The sequence below is a fragment of the Manduca sexta genome, chromosome 16, assembly GCF_014839805.1.
Source record: "Manduca sexta isolate Smith_Timp_Sample1 chromosome 16, JHU_Msex_v1.0, whole genome shotgun sequence".
NCBI classification, from domain to species: Eukaryota; Metazoa; Arthropoda; class Insecta; order Lepidoptera; family Sphingidae; genus Manduca; species Manduca sexta.
Genome location: NC_051130.1, coordinates 8,351,353 through 8,377,451, shown reverse-complemented (window position 1 = coordinate 8,377,451; position 26,099 = coordinate 8,351,353). Strand labels below are relative to the sequence as shown.

The following is a 26,099-nucleotide window of genomic DNA, read 5'->3' as shown; positions in this document are numbered from 1 at the left end:
ATAAAAAAAGAAAGTCATAGACAAAATGGATGAGAATCGATCGGCTCACGGTAATATACAACCAATAAATTTAAAAGATTTGAAGTGAATACATATAAGTATTAGGGCCTAGCATAACTTTTATTGTGTTTAAAATACTATATTATACTTAGTCTGGCCATAAATACTGTTACACTTAATTATAAAAAAATATTACATTTGAATTTCGAATCTGTCATTTTTATACGATTGTTCATTGTGTTTTCTCATTTTGGCGCCAATACATTGTAAAATATTTTGCGATATTAAAATGGTGTGGGGTGATAAAGAGAACCGAATCGCTGTGATAGCATTACACAAAGTAGGTATGGAGCCAAATGCAATTTTTAAAACTCTCCATACACTTGGTATTAGTAAAATGTTTGTGTACCGGGCTATTAATAGGTACAATGAGACCTCCTCTGTTTGTGACAGAAAAAGATCTGGCCGTCCACGTAGTGTTCGTACGAAAAAGGTGGTCAAAGCAGTAAGGGAAAGAATTCGAAGAAATCCTGTCCGAAAGCAAAAGATTTTATCTCGGGAAATGAAGATAGCACCTAGAACCATGTCGCGTATTTTAAAAGATGACTTAGGACTTGCAGCCTATAAGAGACGCACTGGCCATTTCTTAACTGATAATTTAAAGAAGAATAGGGTGGTAAAATCGAAACAACTACTGAAGCGGTACGCAAAGGGAGGTCACAGAAAAATTTTGTTTACGGATGAGAAAATTTTTACAATTGAGCAACATTTTAACAAACAAAATGACCGTATTTATGCTCAAAGCTCTAAGGAAGCTTCCCAATTAGTCGACAGAGTGCAACGTGGACATTATCCGACTTCAGTGATGGTTTGGTGGGGTGTTAGCTATGAAGGAGTGACTGAGCCATATTTTTTGTGAAAAAGGTATCAAAACATCGGCACAAGTGTATCAAGATACCATTCTTGAGAAGGTAGTTAAGCCCCTTAACATCACCATGTTCAATAACCAAGTATGGTCCTTCCAGCAAGACTCGGCGCCGGGTCATAAAGCTCGGTCCACGCAGTCTTGGTTGGAATCGAACGTTTCGGACTTCATCAGAGCTGAAGACTGGCCGTCGTCTAGTCCCGATCTTAATCCGCTGGATTATGATTTGTGGTCAGTTTTAGAGAGTACAGCTTGCTCTAAACGCCATGATAATTTGAGTCCCTAAAACAATCTATACGATTGGCAGTGAAGAATTTTCCCATGGAAAGAGTGCGTGCTTCTATTGATAACTGGCCTCATCGTTTAAAGGACTGTATTGCAGCCAATGGAGACCACTTCGAATAAGCTTTTTATATTTTTAATTGTTTTATATTTATGTATTAAACTGACACACTGTAAAAGTAATAAATGTTATTTGCAGTTAACAATTTTCTTTTTTCTTTATTACAATATTTATGGCAAGACTAGGTATAATAGAAATAAAAAGACAAACTGTCGTTACAATATTTCACTGTGCATGGAACTCAAGATGATGGACATTTTGTCCGTCGGTCGGGTCGGGCGGAGGGTTGCTAGGTCGTATAATTTAAGAACTATTGAGAGTAAAAGAGTTATAAAACGGCTGGATTAACATATAAAACCTATTATATAAAAGTCAACGGGCTGGCACAAATATTTATTATAATTTAAATATTTGATAATTGTATTTTTATCTATGTTAGTTGGTAATCAAAGCAGCAGAAAATAAATTAATAATCATGGATATTTCGGCCTTTAAAATTTAATATGACGAAATTTTAAAGGCAGAAATATCCATGATTATTAATTATTTTTACATTTTTCTGTCAACTGCGAGAACTAATCACTAACTAGACGTGAATTTAAATTCTTTACTTGCCAATACTTGTTTAGTTACCCAGATTAAAGCCGAAACAAAATGTATGAAAATGGACCTTGAGGTATCGCCTTAAAGGCCATTGCTATTAGCAGTTTATTTTTAAATTTTAAGGTGGTGTGTAGACAGTAGACTTAGACAAAGTACCTACTACAAAATAGATTTTGCTCGCTGCTCCGTTTGTGTGAAAATCTTTTCTTTTCTTGCAATAAAAACTATTTTATGTAAAAAAAAATGTCAATGACATTTATTTATCAGATGTCATTTACAACATGAAATTATTTTATTTTAAATTTTCATTTATTTTTAAAGCAACTTTTATTTCCTTACTGCACAAACTTAATTTTATTCGTTAGATCTCGTTCGTAGATACAAGTCATATTGTAATTATGTATTTGGTAGAAAGTGGAAAATGTGGTATCAATACACAAAATTCTATAATGTTATTGTCACTGTCACTCAAGTAGGTTGGCGGGAGCTTTAAAATACCCGCGTTCGTAGTGTACCTAACGAATAATTAAATTACCTAACGTATGTAAGTAATTAAAATTTTGATTCTTGATTTCGGCCACTTTGAAATTTTGTCTTTCTTCTTCAAATAAAATATTTTTTTAGTTGGTTCTGAATAAACTACGTTTTTAGTGATGACAGAATTATTAAAAGCGTTTTTGTTTCTCGATTACCAACAAATCTTTCCTGTTGTATTATACATTTTATTAATAATAATTAAATTAATCATATGTTTAACCTGGCCTGGGACAAGCGGGTCTACGACATTTCTATGCACGACCATTAAACGTATAATTAATGTAAAATATTAATAGAAATTATTATTACCACAGAGAGTACTCTTGTAGTAATATCGAACTAAATGAAGTTTATTATTACCTTTCGTGATCTATTCTCACCATTTAACAGACACATAATTGCAATAATTGTGTTACAGTTAACATGATACCATACTTGAATTAAATCAATAAATATTTATAGCCAATGACGTTTTACTTGTACTTAGCGATGTAAATGATGCAAATGTATATGGGCGATGTTCAAATTTCGAGTTTTGTGGAGACAATGGTACTGATGGGAAATAAAATATAAATATTTTATACAAACTTTATTTACGATTTTGTTTGAATAATAGTTTACATACATGTTTGGGGTTTTAAACCTGATGTACACTTAAGGAGAGATAATATACACTTAGACAGGAAGGAAGAGAGAATATCACACTTAGCTAAAACGGTAAGGTTTGCAATAAATGGTAGAATTGAAATAATGTGCAAGCCGAAGCGGGGCGGAGATCTGTATTAGCTAGAGCGGAAATAACTAGCCCAGTGTGAGTTCCCTTATTAAGACCATATAACTAGCAAAAAAAAAAAAACAAGTACACAGAGGAAAAATTTAAAACTTCTTCCCTTTGTCCATAGAAGCTTTGCTGAGAAATTAAATAACAACTTTCAGGATGTTATTAAAAAATATTTTTCGTTAATTATCTCATTATTTATATGAAAGCAATCCTTACACATTTCGTCTCCCTATCGTCCTCCTCCAAAACCGACAAAATTTACATTAAAGATTATACAGCAATAGATTATACATAATATACAAGTTTATATTTTCGTAGTGTACAGATGAAGGTAATTACAATGATTTTCAAAGACTTCTGGCGTACATAATGTAAAGTTTTACGTAATTTCGTGTTCTTCTATTTCCATTTCATCGTTATTCTTATATCTATCTAACATAAGTTTTCTTAAGTACGAGTACCTGCTTATAGCATTCGGTACTGGCAGTGCGAAAATATTGTGAACTGAATCATATTCATTGTAATCAATGAACTCTTGTGGTTCATCATCATCGTCTGAAAACAAATCTATTTCCCGCCGTTTTATACAATTCAATGTTATACACTTGTATTGTTTTAAAAACACACATACGTCCTGCACACCTCTGGCTGTTAAGAAATCACATACAGTAGTTATGTAACCTATTGACGCGCCGGGATACTCGAATATTTTATTCATGACCACGCCAGTCCATTTCAAAAATATATCAGGTCTTATTTCAATGTCCAGTGTCAACCAAGGTGTTGGTATGATGTATGTCTTTTCTAACTTCACTGTCCAAGATTTGATGAATTCGAGAAGTATTATAACATTATCGTGATATCCCACACGTTTGACGATGTAAGCGGATTCTAGATATTTCAATTCTTGTATAAGAGTGTTGATGTCATAGCCACATATATCCTGCAAAAGATGGAGCATTTATTGAATATGTACGAAAAATGTGTGAAATTATGGACTCTGATTTAATTTTTCACTTTTATTTAAATTACCTGTAGTTCCTTGAATGTGGAGCCATCTTGACCCTTAATTTTCAAATACGACACGATTTTATTATCCATATCCGTCTTTTCGGTTTTTGTATATAGAACTGCAGCATCTCTGAAATATAATGCATATTTTATGAATGTCTGTTAAAGATGCCTGAATCAATAGATACTCAAAAGTACACACCTTGCAAGAGTTTTCAATAGATCATCAAAATCTGGATAGTCATATTTATATTGTGAGAATTTCTGTATATCTGTTTTGTTCTTCCACCCCAAAGTTCCCGACTTTAATTTGTATTTTGTTTCAATATCAATTACAGATAACGGCTCGTCTTGAATCACCGATGTTCCCGAACAGTCAATAATGACTGGTATTGTAGTAGAATTGATTTCTACAACTTCGCACGCTTGCATCTCGCACAACAAACAGTTTGTTTCAGCCGACACTCTACAATTGCTTTGCGGAATCTCTGTATCCATGAGACTGGCTACGTTATCAGCAAATTCCGAATTCAATCTAACCAACCATCTTCGTTGGTAGTTTGCTGATATTTTGTATGAGGTCTTGACCATGTCTTCGAAATTGAATCTGTGCATCAAACCATTCATAACTTTTTCCTTTGCAACAACCGCACCACCTTTTCTAAGTTCGTCGAGTACAATACGTAAAGTGCTTTCTGGATATTCTTTGAGCATGTAATATATCTTTTTACTAACTTCACGTTTGAGTTCAGTGTTGAATGACAACATTACAGTTAGTATGATACATTCTTTTAATGCCGCGTTTTCTCTTGTTTCCAAAGTATTTGATACGTTTGAAGATGGTTTTATAGTAAATTTGTCAAAGAAGTCTTCTATATTAGTCGCGATGCATGGAATTCTTTCTTTTAAAGCATTAATACGGTCAATGCGCGACATGATCCAGACCAACTCCATCATCGGTAATTTGGACTCGTTCACATATTTCGACATGTTGCCTGCGAAACGAAGCCTTATTTTTTTGAAAATAGTCTCGTATTTTATTATTATATCTGGACGTCGACGCACTTCATTCAGAATAGCGTCCTTTTCGTGTATTAAAACTGCGTTAGCTTCTAAGTGCAAAGCCCTACTGTGACATACACTTCGAGTCTTCAAAGGATCATTCACGGAAAGCAAATCTTGTGCAACGTTATTCCTAACTTTCAAACTACCCGGTTGCGCTACTGTACTCATTATAGTTCTGGCACATATGCATAACATTATTAACCTATCTTCTTCTTTACTCCATACGACAGTTGCATCATTAACTTTCTTTTTAGATCGTCTTAAGGGTGGATTGACTTTCTCTACTGGTGGCTTTATTTTTTCTTGTAATCTTTTTCCTTGGTTTTTTCTTTATTTGAGTTAATTTTACTGCTTTAGTTGGTTTCTTTAGGGTGGCCTGTGGTTTTTTTGCAACATTAATGTACGTTGCGTGCCAGAGTCGTGGTATTTCCATGAAAAAGCAAGAGTCGAAACCGCAAGTTCCAAGTCCATCACAGAATCGTTCACCGGTATCGTAATTATGTACTTCGTGAGGTAGCCTTAGAGGAGGCGTATATTTCTTACGCTCCCGTTTAGCTACGTTTATTTTCGTATTTAGACTTATGTTATAAACATTTTTCCAATACGTTTTGACGTCTTCAAAGCTTTCAAAATAAAAGGATTTTTCAAGATTTGCTGTATCAGCATTTGGTCTTGGCCATATACCAGTGGTGTCTATAATCTTTGCTCGTCGATTTACGTAAAATACGAATGATGTAGTGCCGCAATTTTTGTGATCCGGCGTTTGTATGGCACTTTGATAAATCAATTGAATCAGTCCCAACATGGCAAGTACTTTGAGATTAATTCTTATTGTGTTGTGGAGACTTGGGCATTCGGAAATATCTCTGTATAGATCAGCCGGCGCATCTCTGAGTCTTACACAGAGCAGTTCATCCATATTGTAGTCATGGAAGCTCAATGTACTCATGTTGGTAATATTACCAAGTGCAAACTCAACTGTCATCTCTGGTATAAAATCATCCATCGAAATAAATCCTTCAGAGAATTGTGGGGACTTTCTTACTGGATTAAAATAAACGAGCGATATGAGAAACTCGTGCAGTTTCTGGATTCTCATATATCGCGGAAGAGTTATGCGCGACAGCGACCTTCCAGGGCCCTCTTTGATCTCTTTTTTCATATTTGCTTTCATTTTACTGGCTGCTCGTATGTTGATTTCTCTACATTTAGCTTTTATCACTGGGTCTGAGACTGTTATATTTGGTGCGCATATGAAGAACGAATACCTTTCTTGGAAACCTGGCCACTTTACTTTATACATTTTCAAATGGCCACTATTCACTAATTTCTGTAGGAATGATTTGAGACATTTCGCGTACATTGGTGGCTCGCCGGTTTCGGCTGCAACTAAATTGCTCAGCGATTGATAGCCGCATACGCAAAGTTTTTCTTTTACAATCTTCAGTAGACCATTTGCAAATCTCAGTTGCCTTAAGGAGAGATTTCTGTCTGTGTATTCTAATGTCTTTACTTTTATGTGCTCATAACCATTTAGAACTTTAACTTCAGTGACATACTGTTCTATGTTTCCACTTTTTATAATCTTTTTGTCTTCTGACTCTGGATCATTGTCTACTTCCATCCTTTCTACTGACGGTACCGGACTGTACTCTATTGGAATCTCTTCTGGAGTAGTTAGGATTTCAGTTTTCACATTACTTAAATTACTACAATCATTAAGATACTCCAAAAACTTTTGCTTTTCTTTTGCATATGTAATTTCCATTTTGCCAGTATTAGCAATGGCAATGAATCTAAAATTAAAAAAGATATGAAATTAACTAAGTTATTGAGACTTTAGAAATAAATAAAAGGTTGAATTGCTTTTAAAGGTACTTAGATTTATCGAATATATATAAAATGCTAATGCAAGTAAGCTACGTCACACATAATAATAATATCTTACGTAGTATTAATTTAAAGCTATAGAAAAAGGTTAAGCCTGTAATATTAAGAATATTGACATAATAAAAACATACCTAGCTTTTCTCTGTCTCCCCTTATCTTCTAAAAATTCTCTAACAATGTGTTTAGAGCGAAATATCCTGCAAATAGTTCTGCTTGTGTAGAATTCTACCCCCAACAGTTGTGACAACTCCACTTGTGTTAAACCTGTGCGTCCTGCTACCAGGAACTGTTCATAAGCCTGCCTCAACAAGCCAACACCCACTTTGTATTGGCATTTCCGTGGAGGTTCATTTTCGTCTTCTGATGGCGAAGACTCATCACTATCTGCAGATAGTGATATAAAACTTTTTTTTATCGGTTTTGCCTTTTGCTTCTCTGATGGTACAACCCTTTCGTTCTGTAGATTTGTTTTAAAAAAAATATCATCAAGTATTTCCTAATAGTACGTAAAGTGAAATCAAAATCAACAACACATAATTAAAGAATACTCACAAAACTAAATATGTTAACGGTTTTTCTCAATTTTCTACTATGAGATGATGTCAACATTCCTTTGTTTATCAATATATCTGTCTTCTCACTATAGTCTGGTTTTTGCAACAAGTGTTGTACTATTGTGTGCAATTTCCCCACTTTAGGCATACTGAGAATTTTAGGTTGATGGAATCTTTTAAGCCTTAACAACAAGCTTTTAACACCTCTATCATTGAGTATTTGGGTTATATACTGGACTCTGATTAAATCCAGATCTCGCAAATGCTTTCTGTTATAGAACAAAGTTTTAGGCTCCTTCACCACCTTGGTAATGTTGGTTACACCAAATGTCATTTGCCCCTGTAACATGTAAAAAGACCAATAAATATAAAAAAAATATATTTTTATTTTATTTTGTTTTCTCATGCATCTCCTTTCACATCTAAAATCACACATGCACATACATTTTTAGAAAAGTTGCAGAAACTATTTGCCCTAATTTTTAAGACAGTTATATTTATTTTGGCAGTAATATTGTTTTTTTTATCAAAATCTCATCTAAATTGTAATCAAAAAGAAGAATAGTGAAATAGATTTAATTATTATTTTGTGATCTATTTGTAGGACAGGAAAAAAAAGAAAAATTTTGGCATGCTTACATTTTCTCTAGATCTTCCGACCAACTCTAATATGCAATAATGTATTCTTGATAATTGGCTCAAATAAATGATTGGTGTGTGACCAGCCAAAGCTCGCCATCTTTCTTCAATAGATGCAACCAGAACCAAGTTGTCTATGTATTCCAATTCCACCTTCTCATATGATAGATGTACAAAGTCTTCTTTTGGCATCAGTTTTCTTGTATTGTAATATTTACAAGATCCATATTCATTATCTACAGGACAATATTCATAAGGCCCGTCTAGGTAATCATCCTGAAATTAAAATAAGTAGACATAAACAGGCACATTTAGTTTATTTAGCTATTGCACTGCTACATATCAACAATTTTAATTTAAGAAATAAAAACATAAAGAATTTATTTTATGTAGGTAGGTGTTTATTTCTAATAATATATAAGTGATTTTATTTAAGTAATAATTATTCTCATGTACCTTGACTTATCATAAGTGAAACTATGTTTGCCTATGTGATGAATAAAGAATTTTATTTAATAATATATTTTATATATTTAGTTAATAACTTTGTAAAAATGCAAACAAGGGTTTCAGACCTTAATAAATATAGTAACAGACGTACGTAAGTTTATATAGTTATATTGAATTTTTAAGTTAAAAACTTACAGGAGATTTAAGTTGTCCAGTTTCTTCATCAATTAATGTGAATCTGTCCACTATTTCCAACCGCACGATAGGCTCTGGGAGTAAGTAGAACTGTATACAATCAAATTGTAGAATCGAATTCCAGTAGCGATTTTTCATTTTTTTCGTTACCTCCGATGACATACGTTTCGCCATCCGACGCCATAATAAATCCAGCCCAATGCCTTCCAGCCCTTCCAAAGCGATCTCATCTATTAACATTTGTGTGTAGTCCATATAAAATGGCTTTAAATCCTTGGGCTCCATGATAACAGTTTAACACGTGTAAAAATATAACAAACAAGGTGGAAATACGCGATGAAAGATTATTTTATTTGTATTTCATCAGTGCGGAGCCGTTAGTTACATAAGATTGTATCAGGCGTCTTAGAGTTTTATTTATTATTCTCATGAAAAGCTTCATTTTTATAACCAAAAGCAGTCCGGTTACAATTTACGCACATTCCATGTTTTTATGTTGTGAGCTGTTGCGAATATCAATGACAGTGACAGTGACATTGACAGCAGACAGATAAGTAGACAGCTGAAGGATCAAAGACAATATTTTATTTTATTCATTCGATACGGAACCGGCAAAGGTCATAGACCATACTGCCAAGTTAAATAAATTATTTCTACCCGACTACGGAAAATCAACGAAGGGCAAAGATTTCTGTTAATTATAAAAACGCTTAATAAATCCATCCACTCAAATTTGTGTTTTAATGGGCCATAAAGACGTGTTAGTTAAAGTGCTGCGGGCCGCAATGTAATTGAAAAACACACATCACGCATTTATCCCTGACAGGGTATGCAGAGGCGTAACCAGGGCATCCACTTTTCGCCAAGTGTGTTCCGTTCCATGGTTTGATAGGGGACGAGCCTATCGCTATACTGGACACAAATTTCAGATTCCGGGCTGATACTGAGCAGAAAAATCCAAATAACACTTTGCCCGACCCGGGATTCGAACTCAGGACCAGAGAGCGCTGCTGTACCGCGCATACGCATACAACTACGCCACTGAGGGAGTCCTTTGACATTAACCTTTTCTTTATTATAATAAAAAGTAATCAAATTTAACAGAATCATTTCATTCTTATAGGGTTAGAAAACAGCTGTGCCCTGTAGCTAAGAGGCATCTAGAGAATTCCACTACGGCGTCCCCTGCCTGTCCTAAGACGACTAATTGGGGATTGGAGAGAGTCGCGGGGCGAGTAGTGGGGGCCGCTCGCTCGACTACAGTGACACTGAGGTGGACGCCAATGCGGGTTGTTGGCCACCCGATGTCGTAGACGCCAAAGGCTTCTTTTAGCGTGTGGAGGCATCTTAGTCCCCCTTAATAAGAGAGGTGCTGCTATGCGGTATAGCGCAGGAACGGTTCCGAGCAGCTATCTTAGTGCACACATACACTGGGGCCGTCCCGTATGCGCTGAAGAAGTCCACCGCCGGTTTTGGCTGGTATGCCGGTGTAGGATACACAAGGATTAAGGATTGGGCCCAATGCTCGCTCGGATGATGTTATGTTCCCGAGTATCAACATTGGGCCGTAAGACCAGTGAAACCAACATAACCGTTCCCAGAGCGATGATTGCAATAACGTGTTTTTGCCCACGAAAAAAGGGTGAGTAAACAGCTGGTGATATTTTGAAAAAATGTTTAGTGATATTTTTAGTCACATAGGCCACTTGCAAGCGGTCTACGGGTGGCATGAAAAAGCTCGGTGGGTCGCGGGTTGAGTGTGGCTGCTCAAGACTAATAAAATACTTTTAACTCTTTATGGACAGTCAAGTCTTTCATAAATGGACAAGTAAACACTGTCTAAATACTGCGGCAAAATTTAAAGAAACTTTTCTCAAGATCGCTTGAGCTTTATGCTAACTCTATATAAATAAAACATGAATTCAATTGTGAATATTGTTATTTTTTATAAAACCTTAAAATTTTTATTACACTTAAGGAGGTCAATGAATCTATCTTAAGACGTCTTTAAAGCCCTTATATAAAAAGGTTAAGCAATGAGCATGTACAAATGCTTTAAACAGGAGTTTTACAAGTTACATGATAGTGGTCCATTGTTCAATTTCCGTGTCAAGTAATCAATCTTGTGTTTCTTTTGATTTGCACATAATTTTTACGTATAAGTACCTACTGTAGGCTACGCATTCTTCAGTGATCAGTCATGTCTAAGAAATGTAACCAACTATCTACCCATCTATCAATTATGTCCCGTGTGTTTGCTGTACCTATGTAATTCCGTAATACGTGTTATTGTATGGGGAAAAGCTCAAATCTATATTATGTAGGCAGGTATAGTTAGTATAGAACCTATACATAAGACCTGTCATTATTTTAAGTAGGAAACATACAAAACACACCTCTCGTCTTTATGATGATCTAGGCAGAGGTACAACTAAGGCAACTACTTTTCGCCATGTTTGTACCGTCCCAACGTCACTGCATGATCCGGGATTCGAACCCAGGACCTCAGAGCGGTTTCCTATCGACAAAAACTATGCCATAGACACAGTCGCCATGCAGCTTTTAATAGAGAAATGAGTAGGTATTATTTGTTAACATTTCTGTAACAAGTCCGAAGAATATTTTGTACCCTATATCTTCTCTCTAAGAAAAATAGGAAGTGTTTAGCGTCCATTTTGTATTAAGCAGGTAGACATAAAACAAACAATCGAATTTCAGTATTTTATTTACTAAAGAAAAGGAATACATTTTATCCTTTGCTAAAATATTTAGCATAATATTTATAATATTTTAATGAGAAAATGATCATAACATTTCAAACATTCATAGATAAAATAAACGAAGTCACGCACGTCTCTTTATTTCACCTATCAACATTTTACAATCTATTAGTCTCTAGTTATAAAAAAATTGCACTCTATAAATACGGGCAGCGAATACAGTGAAACAGTTCTATCACTGCGAATTGCATTTTTGCATTAATTATAAAACCCCTACTTAAACCTATGCCTTAAAGGAATGACGCGATACATTCGGTTAGAGTGAGTCATATGTCGTTCTAATACAATCCACGATACATCTCTCACTCTAATAAAGCAGGTAAACTGTTATTAAAAGTCGACGGACTGTGTAAAAAGCAAATCAATGCGGTATCAACAACTTATATCGATTTATTTATACGCCTATCATTCTAATTTAGTGAAAATGTGACTTAATATTATATTTTCGGTTGTAATTTTTATGTCATAATGGAGATAGGGGGGTAAATATTCTCGAGTTTCTAAAGGGCAGTAACTATTTGATACTAAAGGCACACTATTAGAAACCCATTATTTTGCGTAAATGTCAAGAATTGTTTATTTTTAAATCGGTTTCGTTAACAATGAAAATGCAATGTTAAGTCTAGTATGAGTTACAATATGGCCGGTCCAAATTGATAGAGTTATAGGTGCAAGTAGGTAAATAAGTTAGGCACTTCCCATAGCTTCTTTCTACTCGTCTTTATAATCATTTATATATAAAACGTTTGTAGATCTGCGCTGCGTAAAACAACATGAAATTAACCGTTTAAATAGAGGTGACAAAACATTGGTATTAGTGAAGGTGAAGAAATAAAAATATATTTTAGAATAAATATTGCACACGCAGTCTTAAAACAAAATACAGTAGGCATACTTTTTATATACTTAAAGCCATAGACATTCATGTTTATACACGCTCGCCTTTTATGCTAATGTCTATGATTTATTTGTTTATGGTATGTGAACTGACATAGAAACTTTAGAAGGAGATGACATAGCTACCATAGAGCGTGTATAAACATTTATAACTATGTAAAGCAACATTATTTGTGAACTGAATCCTAATATTCCAATATACTGTAGGTGATGGATAGTTAGAGAATAACGTGACATAAATGCGCTATACCTTAATATTACACATCTTTAATAAAACTTACGGACTTTCTTTAAATCCTTTGTTATTAAGTTACTTCATTTATTATAATAAAAGTCTTCAATTTCTAACACTAAGGCTTCGAGTTTCAAAACAAAATTAAGCGGTCTATATTATAACTACGGTACAATACGATTTTACATAATTTTCAATATATTATAAATTAATATTTTACGCTTATTACGAGAGACTTTCTAGGCATGTTATGATTATAATCAACTTTTACCGAGTATAAAAATGTGGTTCAGTAATTTAAACGTAGAAATGGTTATTGTACATTTCATCAATATTATTTTTTAGTAATACAAAACAATTCTTAACAATTCACCATGAAAATGTTCCTTGCACTTAACGTCTAATGCTTACACTAAATTTACTTCACCAAATCTAATTAATACAGAAATCGCTATTTACAAGTACTAGCCTCTCTTACGTATTACGTGTTACAAATTTTGTTCATTACAGATTGAAAATGATAACCACACATATTATCTTAATTTCGTATTTACACAACTCACATCAAGTAGGTATGTATAAATAGACAACTTTAAAGACAACTCGACGCTGTGACGTCACTTACAAATACAAATTGGCGGTACAATGTGTGACATGACGTAGCGTAACACCCGGTTATCATTTTCGCAATCAGTAAATATATTCCGAACAGGACTGGCCGTGTAAAAGCGCCTACTCGTACAATAATATATATTAATAATTAAGAAATAAACAAGTATTATGTGCGTTTACTTTGGTTAATAATTATAAAATAAGTATACAGATTGGCAGTTACATTTGTAAAAAATAACAATTTTAAGTAATACGTTATTAGAAGACACTACTTTAAATAAATAATTTACATTAAAATCATGGCATCTTTGGTATTTCATATAGATAGTACACGATGAAATGAAAAATGAGTATTATCAAGGCAGTTATGAGAATGCCTCGGTTATAATAATTGTGTATAAAATGATTTCGTGTCGATGTAACCTCACAACTCTGGAACTGATGCATGACGCTAACATGTCACGAAACATATTTACAGTAAAGTTGTGGGGTAACATTCGATGCTATTTGAATACATCTTGTCTACTGCATCGCTACGCTAATGGCGTTCTAATCTGCACTACCATCAGTCCAAAACAAAAACCGAACCGCTGTAATGTACATATTACAGTCTGGCCGCATACACTTAGGCACTAAGTCATTACAAATAGAATTGACATTTTCTTTACACACATCCAATTGTCAACAATGAGCGAGATGATTCTGAACACTATTCGTCATCGGGGTCAAATGTAACGACTAGCTATATTACAAAACAACGTATTAAAGCGTCTTATAAATAGCAGATACAAAAGAGCAAGTTTAAAGAAGGTTCATTCGAAAGATTCCTAACGTTTTGGCCCACATTTGTGTAATTTTAGAAACAGTAGACAAAGGAGGTTTAGTGTCAGAATGTATGTACACAATGATCACAGTTACATGTCGTAACAACGGCGTACCAACAATCTAAATTGGCATTGCGGCATCACAGTGCCCCTTAACACTATATATCTATGTATACATAATAGCTAATTCTATAACATTATCGATTAATTATCAAACGATCCCCTAATAATCTAGATACACCCATAAGAAGCACTTTTTAATGAATGAATAAGTATCAGAACTTTACATATCATTTTTATATACGTTAAATATATCATTTTATATTATATTTTGTGTTTCACAATGGTTCAACGTTTTTTTTATGTTTATAATCGTCGTTTATTCTAGTATCTCGACAAAACTTGACAAGCGATGCTACATTTAGTAATTTTAATTTGTATCGAGTAATTGTTTCAAAAGGCAGAATCGACATCATTAATTTATCGATTCTAAAGTTTTAATATTTTTTTATTGACTACAAAATAATTAGTGTTTATCTTTTTTGTTAACGGAACTGCGCTGCCTTCAGTGTTGTCGAGTTATACGCATCACTAGAGCTTTAGAATAAGAAAGTTCCTCGTATATATAATTAATGATGTTATGCTACAAATAGTATTATGTACGTAAAAAAGCGATTTATGAATTCATTGCAAATTTTGCACAATTCTATGGACCTTTCGACATCTGTTGTTTATTTTTTGGTACAAAGGTATTTCAGAATTAAAAACACTTAAATTATGGATTAGACAGCAATAAACCAAATGTAGAAGGGACCAGAGAGCGATCGCAAAATCTGCAACGAACATCATATTTCATATTATCTATTCATCAACATTTTACCAACAAAAAACTTATACTTTCACCTAAATTATTCGTAAACTATTTATATCTCTAAACAATCTACAATTTGTTACATTTATCTTATGTACGTCAATCGTTAATATTGTTCCGTCTTTTACAAAAAAATAATCTGATACTCGCGTCACGTTCTCAGGCGGAGAACGCGAGCGTTTACATTGTGGATAAACACCAGTACGTATTTTATTTTGGAAGAATGATTTCCCATCACAAGGTCAGGTTGCGTTACAATCCGCGAATATACAATTTAACGTTCAAATACGAATTTAGAATGTCCTCATCGTGGTGCACGCGCATGCGCATGCGACCTGTACGTATCCACATTAACACTACGAGTCACCGTCATAACAAAATACACTCTCGAGAACCTATCGTTCGTTCATTCGAATGCGATCCGAATAACAATTTCCACTTGTATAAATTTGAATTTGGAATGTGTACAAAGCGCTCAGTCCAATGAACTCGGAACCGGAGCGCGGCGGCTCGCGAGGTGGGGCGCCTCGGGTGCGGTGCGGGGCGGGGCGGGGCGGCGGGGCGGCGGCGCGGCGCGCTAGTTGCGGTAGATGTACGCGCACGGCTGCGGCGCGGGCGGCGGCGGCGTCGGCGGCCGCTCGCCCGACGGCGACGGCGACGACGACGGCGGCGACGGCGACGATGACGACCCGCCGCTCGCCGACGCGGACCCGGAGCCGCTGCTGCGCTGCGACACTGGAACAAGACCCACATTACATACCGCTTTTGTACACCGATCTATATTTGCCTGACCATATTATGGAGTACCATCATCGTTAGGTCTACTTGAAGCTCTTCACAAGATTTTCCAACTACTACATGATTTTGAACTTGATTGAGCCACTGCCGCCATCAATAAATATAACTTTTCAATTTTAAAACCAGGATATCATTATCATTTATGGTGGTGTTTATCACAGAAAACTTATACTGCGACCTAACTACTTAACCACATTTCAACAAACTTTTATCCAGCCCATGATGATGGTCCAGTGGTAATATTATGCCAAGCATCATATCGGCAAATTCCAATATCGGACAAATCTGGTGTTTTTTTTTAATCGAAAATCCCCTGACCTAGCAGGCTTGGGAATCTAACCCAAGGCCTCAAGTTTCACAGACTGACTGAACCAAACGAAAGAACTAAGTACTATATTATACATTATCGCTTATCGTCTCATCGCTCGAGGACAACCATTTGATGGAGATTCAAATATTGGAAAGGGCAGTTTAGGGCGTACAATATTTTTTTTTAAATAAATACATTTAGATATACAAACGTAACGTACCCAACGTGTGGTGGTGGTGCGTGTTATGCTTATGGTGCATTTGGTCGCGCGAGTCCGCCCCGCTTGTTTCTCAGAGGTACACCTTCTTCACTGAGCGCGTGGTCGAGAAACCGTTGTCGTTGCCGCGCCTGTACCCATCGCCCTGCGGTCCGAATATTCCTGTGTTAACTGACATGCCCATGTGAATACGCGTGCGTTAGTTACATATTACAATGATTAGTGATATGATGAGATGGGGGAACGTGAGCTTTTTAAACGTGTCTTAGAGATCAGTTTTAATTGTCAGATAAAGTTTGGCCCGCAAATAAATTATAACCCGACTGAATATAACAGTAACAATATATACATGTGCAACTGTAATTTTTTATTTATTCATAGAATGATCGTGATCATATCATAAGAAAATCGGAGCTTATTTTTGTATGAAAAGGCTTAAAAGTAAAGGCAATTTTCCAGGTTTTTATAAGGTATTTATTTTATGTATCTTCGAAACTCATCTGTTACTAAAATTAGATATAAGCTCGGTTTGAAAAACTCACGTTATTTAGCGAGTCATGGGGTTAGTAAATGAACGAATGAGATGTTAAATAGAATGAATAGGGAATGAATGAGTGAACAAAAGACTGCTTATGGAGATGTGATCGCTAAGGATAATAAAGTTAAACGGTAGACCAAAGAATTTTAATAAGAAAGTAATTTTACCAAAGTTTTGATCATATATATTAAAATTCTTTGCTCATACATGAATATAAAACATGCGTTAGTAATGATTTTAATGGTTAATGTAACGGATGAGACTGCAGATGATTCTCAGCTATGACAAAAATTATCTGACTTACTGTACCTCGATACTTCGCTAGTGAATTTAAAAAAAACAAATATTACTTATTATCAGCAGCAACCAGTTATATGGTCACTGATTACCAGTCTTGGGTACTTTAGACCTTGCTTAAGGTCTAGCAGTTAGACCATTAGCCTTTACATCACCAGTGCCAGAAGTTCAAACTTATGAAATTTATTATAATCCACAATTTGTACATTTCAAATCGTATCATCCATTAAAATAAACCTCCTCCAAAACCCTAAGCTTAGACCCGTGACCTCTTGTTCCTGGAGCCAATAGTCAAGCCCTCTGTGAAACCTGTAAAGATCTAACTACAAAGCCATGCAAAAGAGTAAAAAAGAGAAGCAACTGACATTGACCTGGTGGGAGCGCAGCGTGCCGAAGTTGTCGCGGCGGTACGCGTCAGGCTGGAACTGGAAGAGCGTCTCATGGTGGGGGTGGTAGGGAGGGTGCTTTCTGAGGGTCGCTCGGGGAGATGCCGGCTTCGGCTGAGGAGCTAGCACTGGCTCCGCGTAGGTCACTTCTTCTACTTGCTGCAGAAGCTTGGGTTCGGCTTGGATTCTGTAATGATAGAAAATGTTAATGGTGGTATTATTATCTACGAGATAATTTTAGAAGTAATACTTATTTAACAAAAGTAAGAATTTAGGCTTCGAAAGCCTAAAGGCTATTTAGTATCTGAATGCTCCCTCAATAATTCAGACATGAAACATCCAGACTTTTTTTCTTTGTAAGGACTTAGAAATCTCGTCAGTTTTTTACAAAGTCCACATTCCTTTTATTTAAACAGCATATTGTTGCATTAACAAAGGTTAACGCTAATATTCTACAAACCTGTTAATATTCTGCCGCTGTTCGAAGTATTCATACTCGGTATCAGGGTACGGCATGTTATCATCATCGTCCTTCTTGCATCTCCTGCCACAAATATATCCTGCAGCGAAACCTGCGCCGAGTGCAGCTAGAGCTCCTGCAGCAACTGCTAACGCCAGAGTCTCCACGGAGTATGCAGCTGGTGGGGGATCAGCTGCCAGAACTTCAGGACCTGGTCAATAAAATAAAAATAATAAGTCAATGTGCATGGGGAGAAAAGTATTTTGATAGAGATATGCAATTACTTATTAATGAGAATGATAAAATTAAGCTCATAAGACAATAAAAGCATGATGGCAAGATAGAGAACAGCATTACCAAGACTACAAATAGTGACGTGAAATGTAAATGTAGGCTGGTCCACATAACATGTCAATTACAAAAGCACAGGGTAATGATCCTTATGGTTGATTTTTTAAAGCTGTTTTAACTTTGCAGTAAAATGAGATGACCATGTCACTATGAGTTTAATTACATACGGATATCTTTGTTATTTAAAGATTTTTTCGAACATACTTTAATTTGTTGGCTTTCTTTGTCCCACTACTATTTGAAATACTATGCGACTATGCTATACCTTCATTATTACCATTCCCTCCTTTCCCGTCTTTGTCTTGTACGATGTTGATGACTTCGCCTTTGTTCTCTCCTCTTGCGTCATCGTATAATCCTGAACTCAGCCCGCCCACTGCCCCAGCATCTTTACCTAAAAACATTATGTTTATATTTACGAGCAGGAGTAGTTGTTTGAATTTTATTATAAAACACAATTTTATGTTTATATTTGTCGATAGATAATAATTGTTTGTATTTTATTATTGCGCTAATATTTATACGTTGTTAAATATTATATATTGAAAATAAATTTATAATAATTAATATCGACGAAAACTTCTTGCTTTGATTGTAAACGATTTTTAGAGTTAGCTAAACTTAGTAGTAACACTTACTCTTACATTACAAGAGAATTACTTAAGAATGTATCAACTCTTCAGTCTTTAACTGCCCGAGTACTTGTTCTGGCAGTTCAAGATTGGGTTTAAGGATGGTTAACACTCGGATAGGAAATCTTACGTTTCCCATGGAAGGCGATACGTTGCTAGGTGAAGAAATTGATAATATCATTACAATACTTACTGTGCGGACAGGCGGCATGACTCCCGGTGCTAACGCTCTGGTAGAAGGAGTTCTCATCGAGCCATCGACTGACGCCGTGGGAGTAGGCGCGGCACCGACCCGCCTGCTTGTCCCACGCGCAGTACGGGTCTTGTAACGCGACGCATTCACTGTAAAAGGCGTGAGATGGTATGAAAATGGGATTGTGGTATAACAGTGAAAACATTCAAGATATCATTAAAAAATCAGTTGCATAGTAATTTAAATCTAGTATATTCTCTTCGTCCTAGATAATCTACACAAAAGCAAAATAAAAATTCTCACAACTTTTTCTTGTCTATTTTCCTCTTGAAATTCTGCCACCTTGTTTTTTGTGATGTATCTTCGATGCTGTAGCTGCGCTCTGCGAGTATATGTGCTGTGCCAAAAGATCGTATCTACACATATTATCCAATGGCACAGTACGCATACGCACAAGCATTCGTCTTGTGTACGGAATGTCCACTTGCTGCTTCTCCAATGGCAATCTTCAGAACTTCTGTAATTACGCAGCTCATTTCTGGAGTAGAACTGCTGTTCTTGAATAACTCTTGATTTTCTTCTTGTTCAGCCCAATGCTAGGGTTCACTGACACTACGCTAGATCTAAAGCATCCTCTTCAATAAAACTATACTTATTTTGCACCATTAGGTACACCTAATTTCTTCTTTTACAACGTCAAATTAACTTATTGCGTTTTCTGTTCTTCAACTCTAAATAATCTCTAATAAGTTTTGGCATAAGTAGCTTAGTAAAATCATTACAAAGTTATGGACAGAAGATCTTTCAGAGAAGTTTGCAGTCAGAAAGGTTGGTCATATAAATTGATTGCTGTCTCTCCCATCATGTCGGATTGCTGTCTCAGTTACACAGAACAGAGAGCACACCTGTGTATTGCGTATATTTGTGCACTATATCTACTTGTACCTGGCTAATCTCCGTTGAGAATGGCCGCCATGGTGGAATTCGCCTAGGAGGTGTTAGTTGATTATACTCACGAGCACGAGCTGATCTTGTCGCTGGAGCAGCGGTGCAGGCGCAGACTGAGCACCTCGCGGTCGGAGACGGCGATGAGGCGGGCGGCGTCGCGGCCGGCGCGCGCACGGGCGAGCCCGCCGCGAACGATTAGTTGATTATACTCACGAGCACGAGCTGATCTTGTCGCTGGAGCAGCGGTGCAGGCGCAGACTGAGCACCTCGCGGTCGGAGACGGCGATGAGGCGGGCGGCGTCGCGGCCGGCGCGCGCACGGGCGAGCCCGCCGCGAACGATTAGTTGATTATACTCACGAGCACGAGCTGATCTTGTCGCTGGAGCAGCGGTGCAGGCGCAGACTGAGCACCTCGCGGTCGGAGACGGCGATGAGGCGGGCGGCGTCGCGGCCGGCGCGCGCCACGCGCAGCGCGCGCACGGGCGAGCCCGCGGCGAAGGCCTGCAGCTCCTCGATCACGACGGGCACCGCGCGCTTGTTCGAGTCGTACGAGATCGCGTTGATCGCTTTTATTATTTTGCCGTTGTCTGTTGGAGTACAAACAGATTTATTTTTTTAACCGACTTCAAAAAAGGAGGAGGAGGTTATTTAATTCCAAACGATTCTATAAAGGGTATACTTTTATTCTCGAGTGTGGAGAGGACAGTGTCGCTAACTATGTTTATATTGAGTTGGTCAGCGATAGCGACACTGTAGTTGTTACAATGAAGGGAAGATGGAGGCGAGCGGGGTCTGCTATTTGATACGTTGCCCTCTCGCCTCGACAAATACCGTTTAGTATACCTATGTATTTTGGTTATATAATTTTATTGTTAAAAAACCTCAGTCCATGCGTCAGATCCGAGGAATCGCGGTTAAACGAATGGGAGGCATAAGCACTGCACTCACTACGCCTATCCGTCTTGCACATTCCGCACATTTCCGACACTAAGGTTGGCCTTAGCGCGAAAATACAGTAATCTCGATGAAAGTAATTATTTTCATTTGCACCTTTCTATTTTATGGACTAGTCAAAAACCGTAGTCTTAATTCATTCTGCATTACTTATTTTTTAAGCTGATTGAATGTATACTGGTTGTAGCTACAAAAACATATAGGTACGTAAATTAACAAACTAAGACAAAAATGTAATAAAATATTTAATTGTGAATCGATTTCATCAAAAAAAAATATATACAGAACTAAGTATGCCAACTGATATCAATTCGATAACGTAATATCAACTATGTCACACAACATTCCTTAAAATTCCTCGGAGCTCGCGCGCGGACTTTTATATCCCTGGTACTTATCTTTTGGAAAATTGTATGTGTAATAAAAGTAACAAGGTTTTGTACTTGAATATTATAACATTTATTGATTAAACCTAATAATGTTTTCTCACAAAATTTCACTAAATCTCTTTACTGTAAGAAATAGCTTTTGTTAAATAATTGTTACTAAATACTTCAAAATATATTAAGATTTCTTACCTGTACCGATAAACAGAACATCATACGCCTTCCCACCAGGCGTTTTCACTTGCGGATCAACTGCGATTTGCGTAAATCGGTAGCTGAAAAAAATACATAATTTTTATATATATTTTTTGTTTTATTCGTAATGTTTTGAGAGTTCATTCTCTGGTAGTAGGATATATTTTATGTCCGCCCGGATAGCGACCACCGTACACAAGGTGTTAAAACCCGCCATAGTGGTCCACGTAAGTATGTCGCGTTCTGGGATCAGCCTGTGTATATTCGGTTCAAACAGGCCGGCAAAATTGTGAAGACTGTCAAAGGGTCTTTCGTTACTCGAATACTTGACCCCACTCTGCTAACCATCAGATGTAGTGTGGTCACATTGTCATGCTATTAAAAAGTGTTTCATTTGAATATTATCTTTCCTTAATTTTCTAATCGACACATAGTTTAATGACAGAAACAATTATTTTTGAAGATTTATGAAATGACATTTCAGACATAAATATACAGGCGAATCTCAGAGGCGAATGTTTCCATATATATTATAATTCTCTTTGGGCGAATGTTTCATTTACAAAAATCTAAACTTTTTAAAATAAATTACACATATATTCTTCCTACTGTAAACCTCTCAGTTTTAAATCCTGTTCCACATGAACTAAGCACTTTAAATCTCTTTGTCCGGATTCTTTTCATGAGTGGTATCTTTTCGATGTATTATAATTCTTTTATTTCTACTTACTGAAAACTAGTTCGTATAACAATCGGTTCTCCAAAGAACGCCGGCACCGACTCGTCCATAAGCGCGTGCGTTTTGATAAAGTTCAGCGTCTGGTCGGGCAGCTGTCTCGAATCGTTGTGACACGTTCCCGGCCGAGGTTCGGGAACCTGGAAATTATCATACGATATTATTGTATGTAGAGGGATACAGTACATTGAAACGGTGTTTATGTTGTAAAGGTTTAAAGAACATATCAAATTTATGATTTAGTGTAATTATTGTAAGTGTTGGCTTGCATGTAAAAAATAAATATTGGCATATTATAGGGATTTTAATAAATCTATTTAAAAAGAAAGAAAGGTCACTCACAAAGACTGCCAATAAAAACATTATTGACAATGTTTAATGGACATAATATAATAGATATTAAAATGAAGATAATTTGAAATTTATATGACTGTAAGCACTATAAGCTTGTTCTGCATAGTTCGGATCGTCAATACCTAAAAAGATAAAAAAAATAATTGTAAAATGTAAGTATAATTGTATATTGTAACTTTGCTTTTCGGACGAAAAACACCTCAGTCCACACGTGACCATGAAGCCTGCAAAGTCTTCGAAACGTCGCAAGAATATTACAATATATAAAAAAAAATCAATGTCTAACGTTCCCGTCAACATCATTATGCTATAAATCTTACCTTCGCACTGTTCACAGGCAGCCAATTGTAATTAATAGCGCTCTGTTCTTTAAATGTGCCTTCGAATGTGTCTGCGATGTCCTGCATGCTGAAGGCACAGACAGCACTCCCAGATATACTGTTCGGTGGAGTTGTAAATGTGCCGTAAATAAGCTGTGCGCTTAGGCCACCGTACACTCCTTCTATCAGCTCCGTTGTTGATTCTAAAATAAATATAAACAGATATGTTCTGATTCAAGAACAAAAAAAAACGGTATGTTCGAACTATTAACAATGAAAAAAATTTGAGTAAATTAAAAAAAAACGGTACGCTCGAAATATAATCAATAAAAAAAAAATTGTGAGTTAATTAAAAAAAAAACAGTACAGTCGAACAATAATTAATTTAAAAAAATGTTTATTGAGTGTATGGCGATTACTGTGTTTCAATTATTATTTATATTTCGTTATTTCTCATGTAAGCGATTCTTCTTGAGAATAAAATTTCATTAAATTAGTTCAACTTGATATCATTTATGGTGATATTCAAAATGTACATTCTCTTGTTCATTTAAATTTGGAACTATTTATCTAACAATTTTATCGGTAAAAGCCTGCGTCGACCAGGGAAGAATCAAAGCGCATCAAACTGAATCGCATTTATTCCTTATTTGCGATGTTTCGTCTTTGTTGACGCTAACCATAATAAAGAATGAAATGATACACATAGATGGTTTTGTGAAATTATAGTTTCACTTACGAATTTCATTGAAGTAAAAGGGGAAGTCCCCAGCGACAGAGCAGTTAAGCCGCGACTTCAGGAATGAGGTCCAGCGCTGCTTGAACCTGTGCGGCCCGCCTCGGTCGTCGCGGCACACGCGAGCCACTCGCGAGAACACCGCCTGTGAATATTTATTTATTTAAGGACCTCCAACGAAGGATACACGGCATATAATAAATACAATGTCGTTATTGAAATTATTGACGTATATTCTCTAGACACGAACGTCCATATGAACTATTTGTTCATAATTTGAACTAAAATGGCAACTGAAACGTTACTGTTATAACCTATTTATTCACTTGAACACCAAATAATTTTAGGTTTGATTAATATTTTTTATTAAAATCCAGGTCTACACTTAGACGCGAGTTCTTATATCATGAGCGCCCGTACGCAACCACAAGCTGTCCATATTGACCATACTAAAGTGAGTTTGAATGGATTGCAGTTCAATTCAGTTGAACGCAGTGAATGTTCGAAACGTCAAATCTATGTAATACACATATATATCGATGATTGAAATCTTTTCTTTGTAAGTCTATAATTTTTTTTTTATAACAAATATATTTTAAGTATAATGGAATAATATATACCTTCCCACAATTTATATACTCTACAGCAGTCTCTCTAAAGAAGAAGTACACGAAGTTTCCATGAACGAGCGAATTCACGAAATCCGGAGCTGTAAACAAGACAATATTAATATCACACTAATATTAATAGCACTAATTTATGCCGAGGGATGTTGCCTTATCAACACCGTTGTCGATAATTCTAATACGATCCTAATCGGATTTAGCGATTGTTGACGCGTCACCCGTCACGCAGATGACACGCTATTCCCCGCCAAAACCCGTTCTAAATTCAATTAAATTGACGGATGTATGTTTGACAGCCGCATTTGGAGGCAATCGAGCGAGCCGACAGATAAACAAAGCGAGCGAAATGTTATTCGCCGTAACATTTATTGTAACTTGATTAGTATCTTGTTATTGAAAGGGTTGGTGCGTTTATCACACATATCTTTAGGGACTTGGTGTTTGAGATACGCTATAGATATTTCTTTACGTGGGTGTTCAAATTGTGAACCGTCGCATAGTCTATGTATTAGTGGCGAGGTATGAATTTTTCGAAAGGGAATCACAGAATATATAGGTACTAATATTTAAAATCGTTTTAATAATAATAAGATTTCACATAAGTTACGAAAGGGAAGCCGGTAGGAATCGAGTTATATGAACCCTTCACCACTGCTATAATGAATAAATAAGTTAAAATCGGATTTCAAACCGGGAAATCATTTTTATTCCTTCAAACTGTTTTCCTTTTATCAGATTTAAGTTATTTATTCTTTTTTTATGATCACATATAGGTCTAAATGGTTCAGAATTTATTTGCTTAGGCAACAAATACAAGAATTTTCTCATTTATAATATTAGTAAGAGTTATTTTATGCCAACTGTAACTAGAGTCCCGAGATCTCTTCAGGTAAGAGGACGTCCGTGCCCAAGTGCTTTGGGCCGAATACAAGCTTATTAAATTATTCCACGTATCTACGTTTCCGTTATTTTTATGAATTCCTAGACAAACCAACGACAAAAGTAAAGAATGGTATTCGAAACCAGTGATAATAAGGAACGAATTTGTTATATCGTAGAATGAAAAATTCATATCGTCTCGCCCTATTTGATATAAAATACCTTTAGAAACATAGTTTTTATTTGTTTGAAATTAAGAAGAATTAGTGCCGAAAGAGATGAACATTTAATTTATTTAACAAAGAGCGACATTGTACGCATCCATGACGAAATATTTGTTCGAAATTCAAAACATTTTACAATCGTATTCTGTTGTCATCCACTAGTCGCCGGAGCATATGTTCCCGTTAATCCTCTACCTTAAGCGACTTAAATCCATGTGATGTTAACATTTATATGCAAATAAGACGTGGCAGTTTAATAACAGTGTATAAATACAACACGCGTATGCTATTACATTCGTCGTTAAATTTCATTTATATTTACATAAACCGTTTGATTGTTAATTATGCGT

General features: G+C 36.0%; 2 protein-coding genes across 6 annotated transcripts in view; both read right to left on the bottom strand.

Moving 5' to 3' along the window:
• Nucleotides 1-2,982: 2,982 nt before the first annotated feature.
• On the bottom strand, nucleotides 2,983-9,522 carry LOC115444222 (general transcription factor 3C polypeptide 1). Its single transcript, XM_030169911.2, has 7 exons — nucleotides 8,994-9,522; nucleotides 8,349-8,624; nucleotides 7,708-8,049; nucleotides 7,287-7,612; nucleotides 4,403-7,061; nucleotides 4,222-4,330; nucleotides 2,983-4,132 (listed from the first exon to the last, which is right to left on the bottom strand). Exons 1-5 carry the CDS (start codon nucleotides 9,276-9,278, stop codon nucleotides 5,516-5,518), a joined length of 2,775 nt encoding a protein of 924 aa, XP_030025771.2. The 5' UTR covers nucleotides 9,279-9,522; the 3' UTR covers nucleotides 2,983-4,132; nucleotides 4,222-4,330; nucleotides 4,403-5,515.
• A 2,315-nt stretch (nucleotides 9,523-11,837) lies between these two features.
• LOC115444216 (semaphorin-1A) overlaps nucleotides 11,838-26,099 on the bottom strand; it is a 352,349-nt gene continuing 338,087 nt past the window's right edge. Inside the window, exons 6-17 of one of the 5 annotated variants that reach the window (XM_037439219.1) lie at nucleotides 24,641-24,729; nucleotides 24,024-24,165; nucleotides 23,285-23,487; nucleotides 22,605-22,750; nucleotides 21,872-21,954; nucleotides 20,698-20,926; nucleotides 19,392-19,540; nucleotides 18,832-18,960; nucleotides 18,216-18,426; nucleotides 17,735-17,942; nucleotides 16,538-16,705; nucleotides 11,838-15,944 (exon numbers count right to left, since the gene is read on the bottom strand). In XM_037439219.1, the coding sequence (XP_037295116.1) occupies nucleotides 16,625-16,705; nucleotides 17,735-17,942; nucleotides 18,216-18,426; nucleotides 18,832-18,960; nucleotides 19,392-19,540; nucleotides 20,698-20,926; nucleotides 21,872-21,954; nucleotides 22,605-22,750; nucleotides 23,285-23,487; nucleotides 24,024-24,165; nucleotides 24,641-24,729 (1,670 nt within the window). In that variant the 3' untranslated portion in view covers nucleotides 11,838-15,944; nucleotides 16,538-16,624. The remainder of the gene's footprint in view (nucleotides 15,945-16,537; nucleotides 16,706-17,734; nucleotides 17,943-18,215; nucleotides 18,427-18,831; nucleotides 18,961-19,391; nucleotides 19,541-20,697; nucleotides 20,927-21,871; nucleotides 21,955-22,604; nucleotides 22,751-23,284; nucleotides 23,488-24,023; nucleotides 24,166-24,640; nucleotides 24,730-26,099) is intronic. The other 4 variants (XM_037439220.1, XM_037439222.1, XM_037439221.1 and 1 more) reach the window with 4 other exon arrangements.

Coding starts and splice junctions, on each gene's coding strand:
- LOC115444222 (XM_030169911.2), bottom strand. CDS start 9,278: ATGGAGCCCAAGGATTTAAAGCCATTTTATATGGACTACACACAAATG. Junction 8,625..8,993: donor CTGGACAACTTAAATCTCCT/GTAAGTTTTTAA, acceptor TTTTAATTTCAG/GATGATTACCTAGACGGGCC. Junction 8,050..8,348: donor TCGGAAGATCTAGAGAAAAT/GTAAGCATGCCA, acceptor TACATGTTACAG/GGGCAAATGACATTTGGTGT.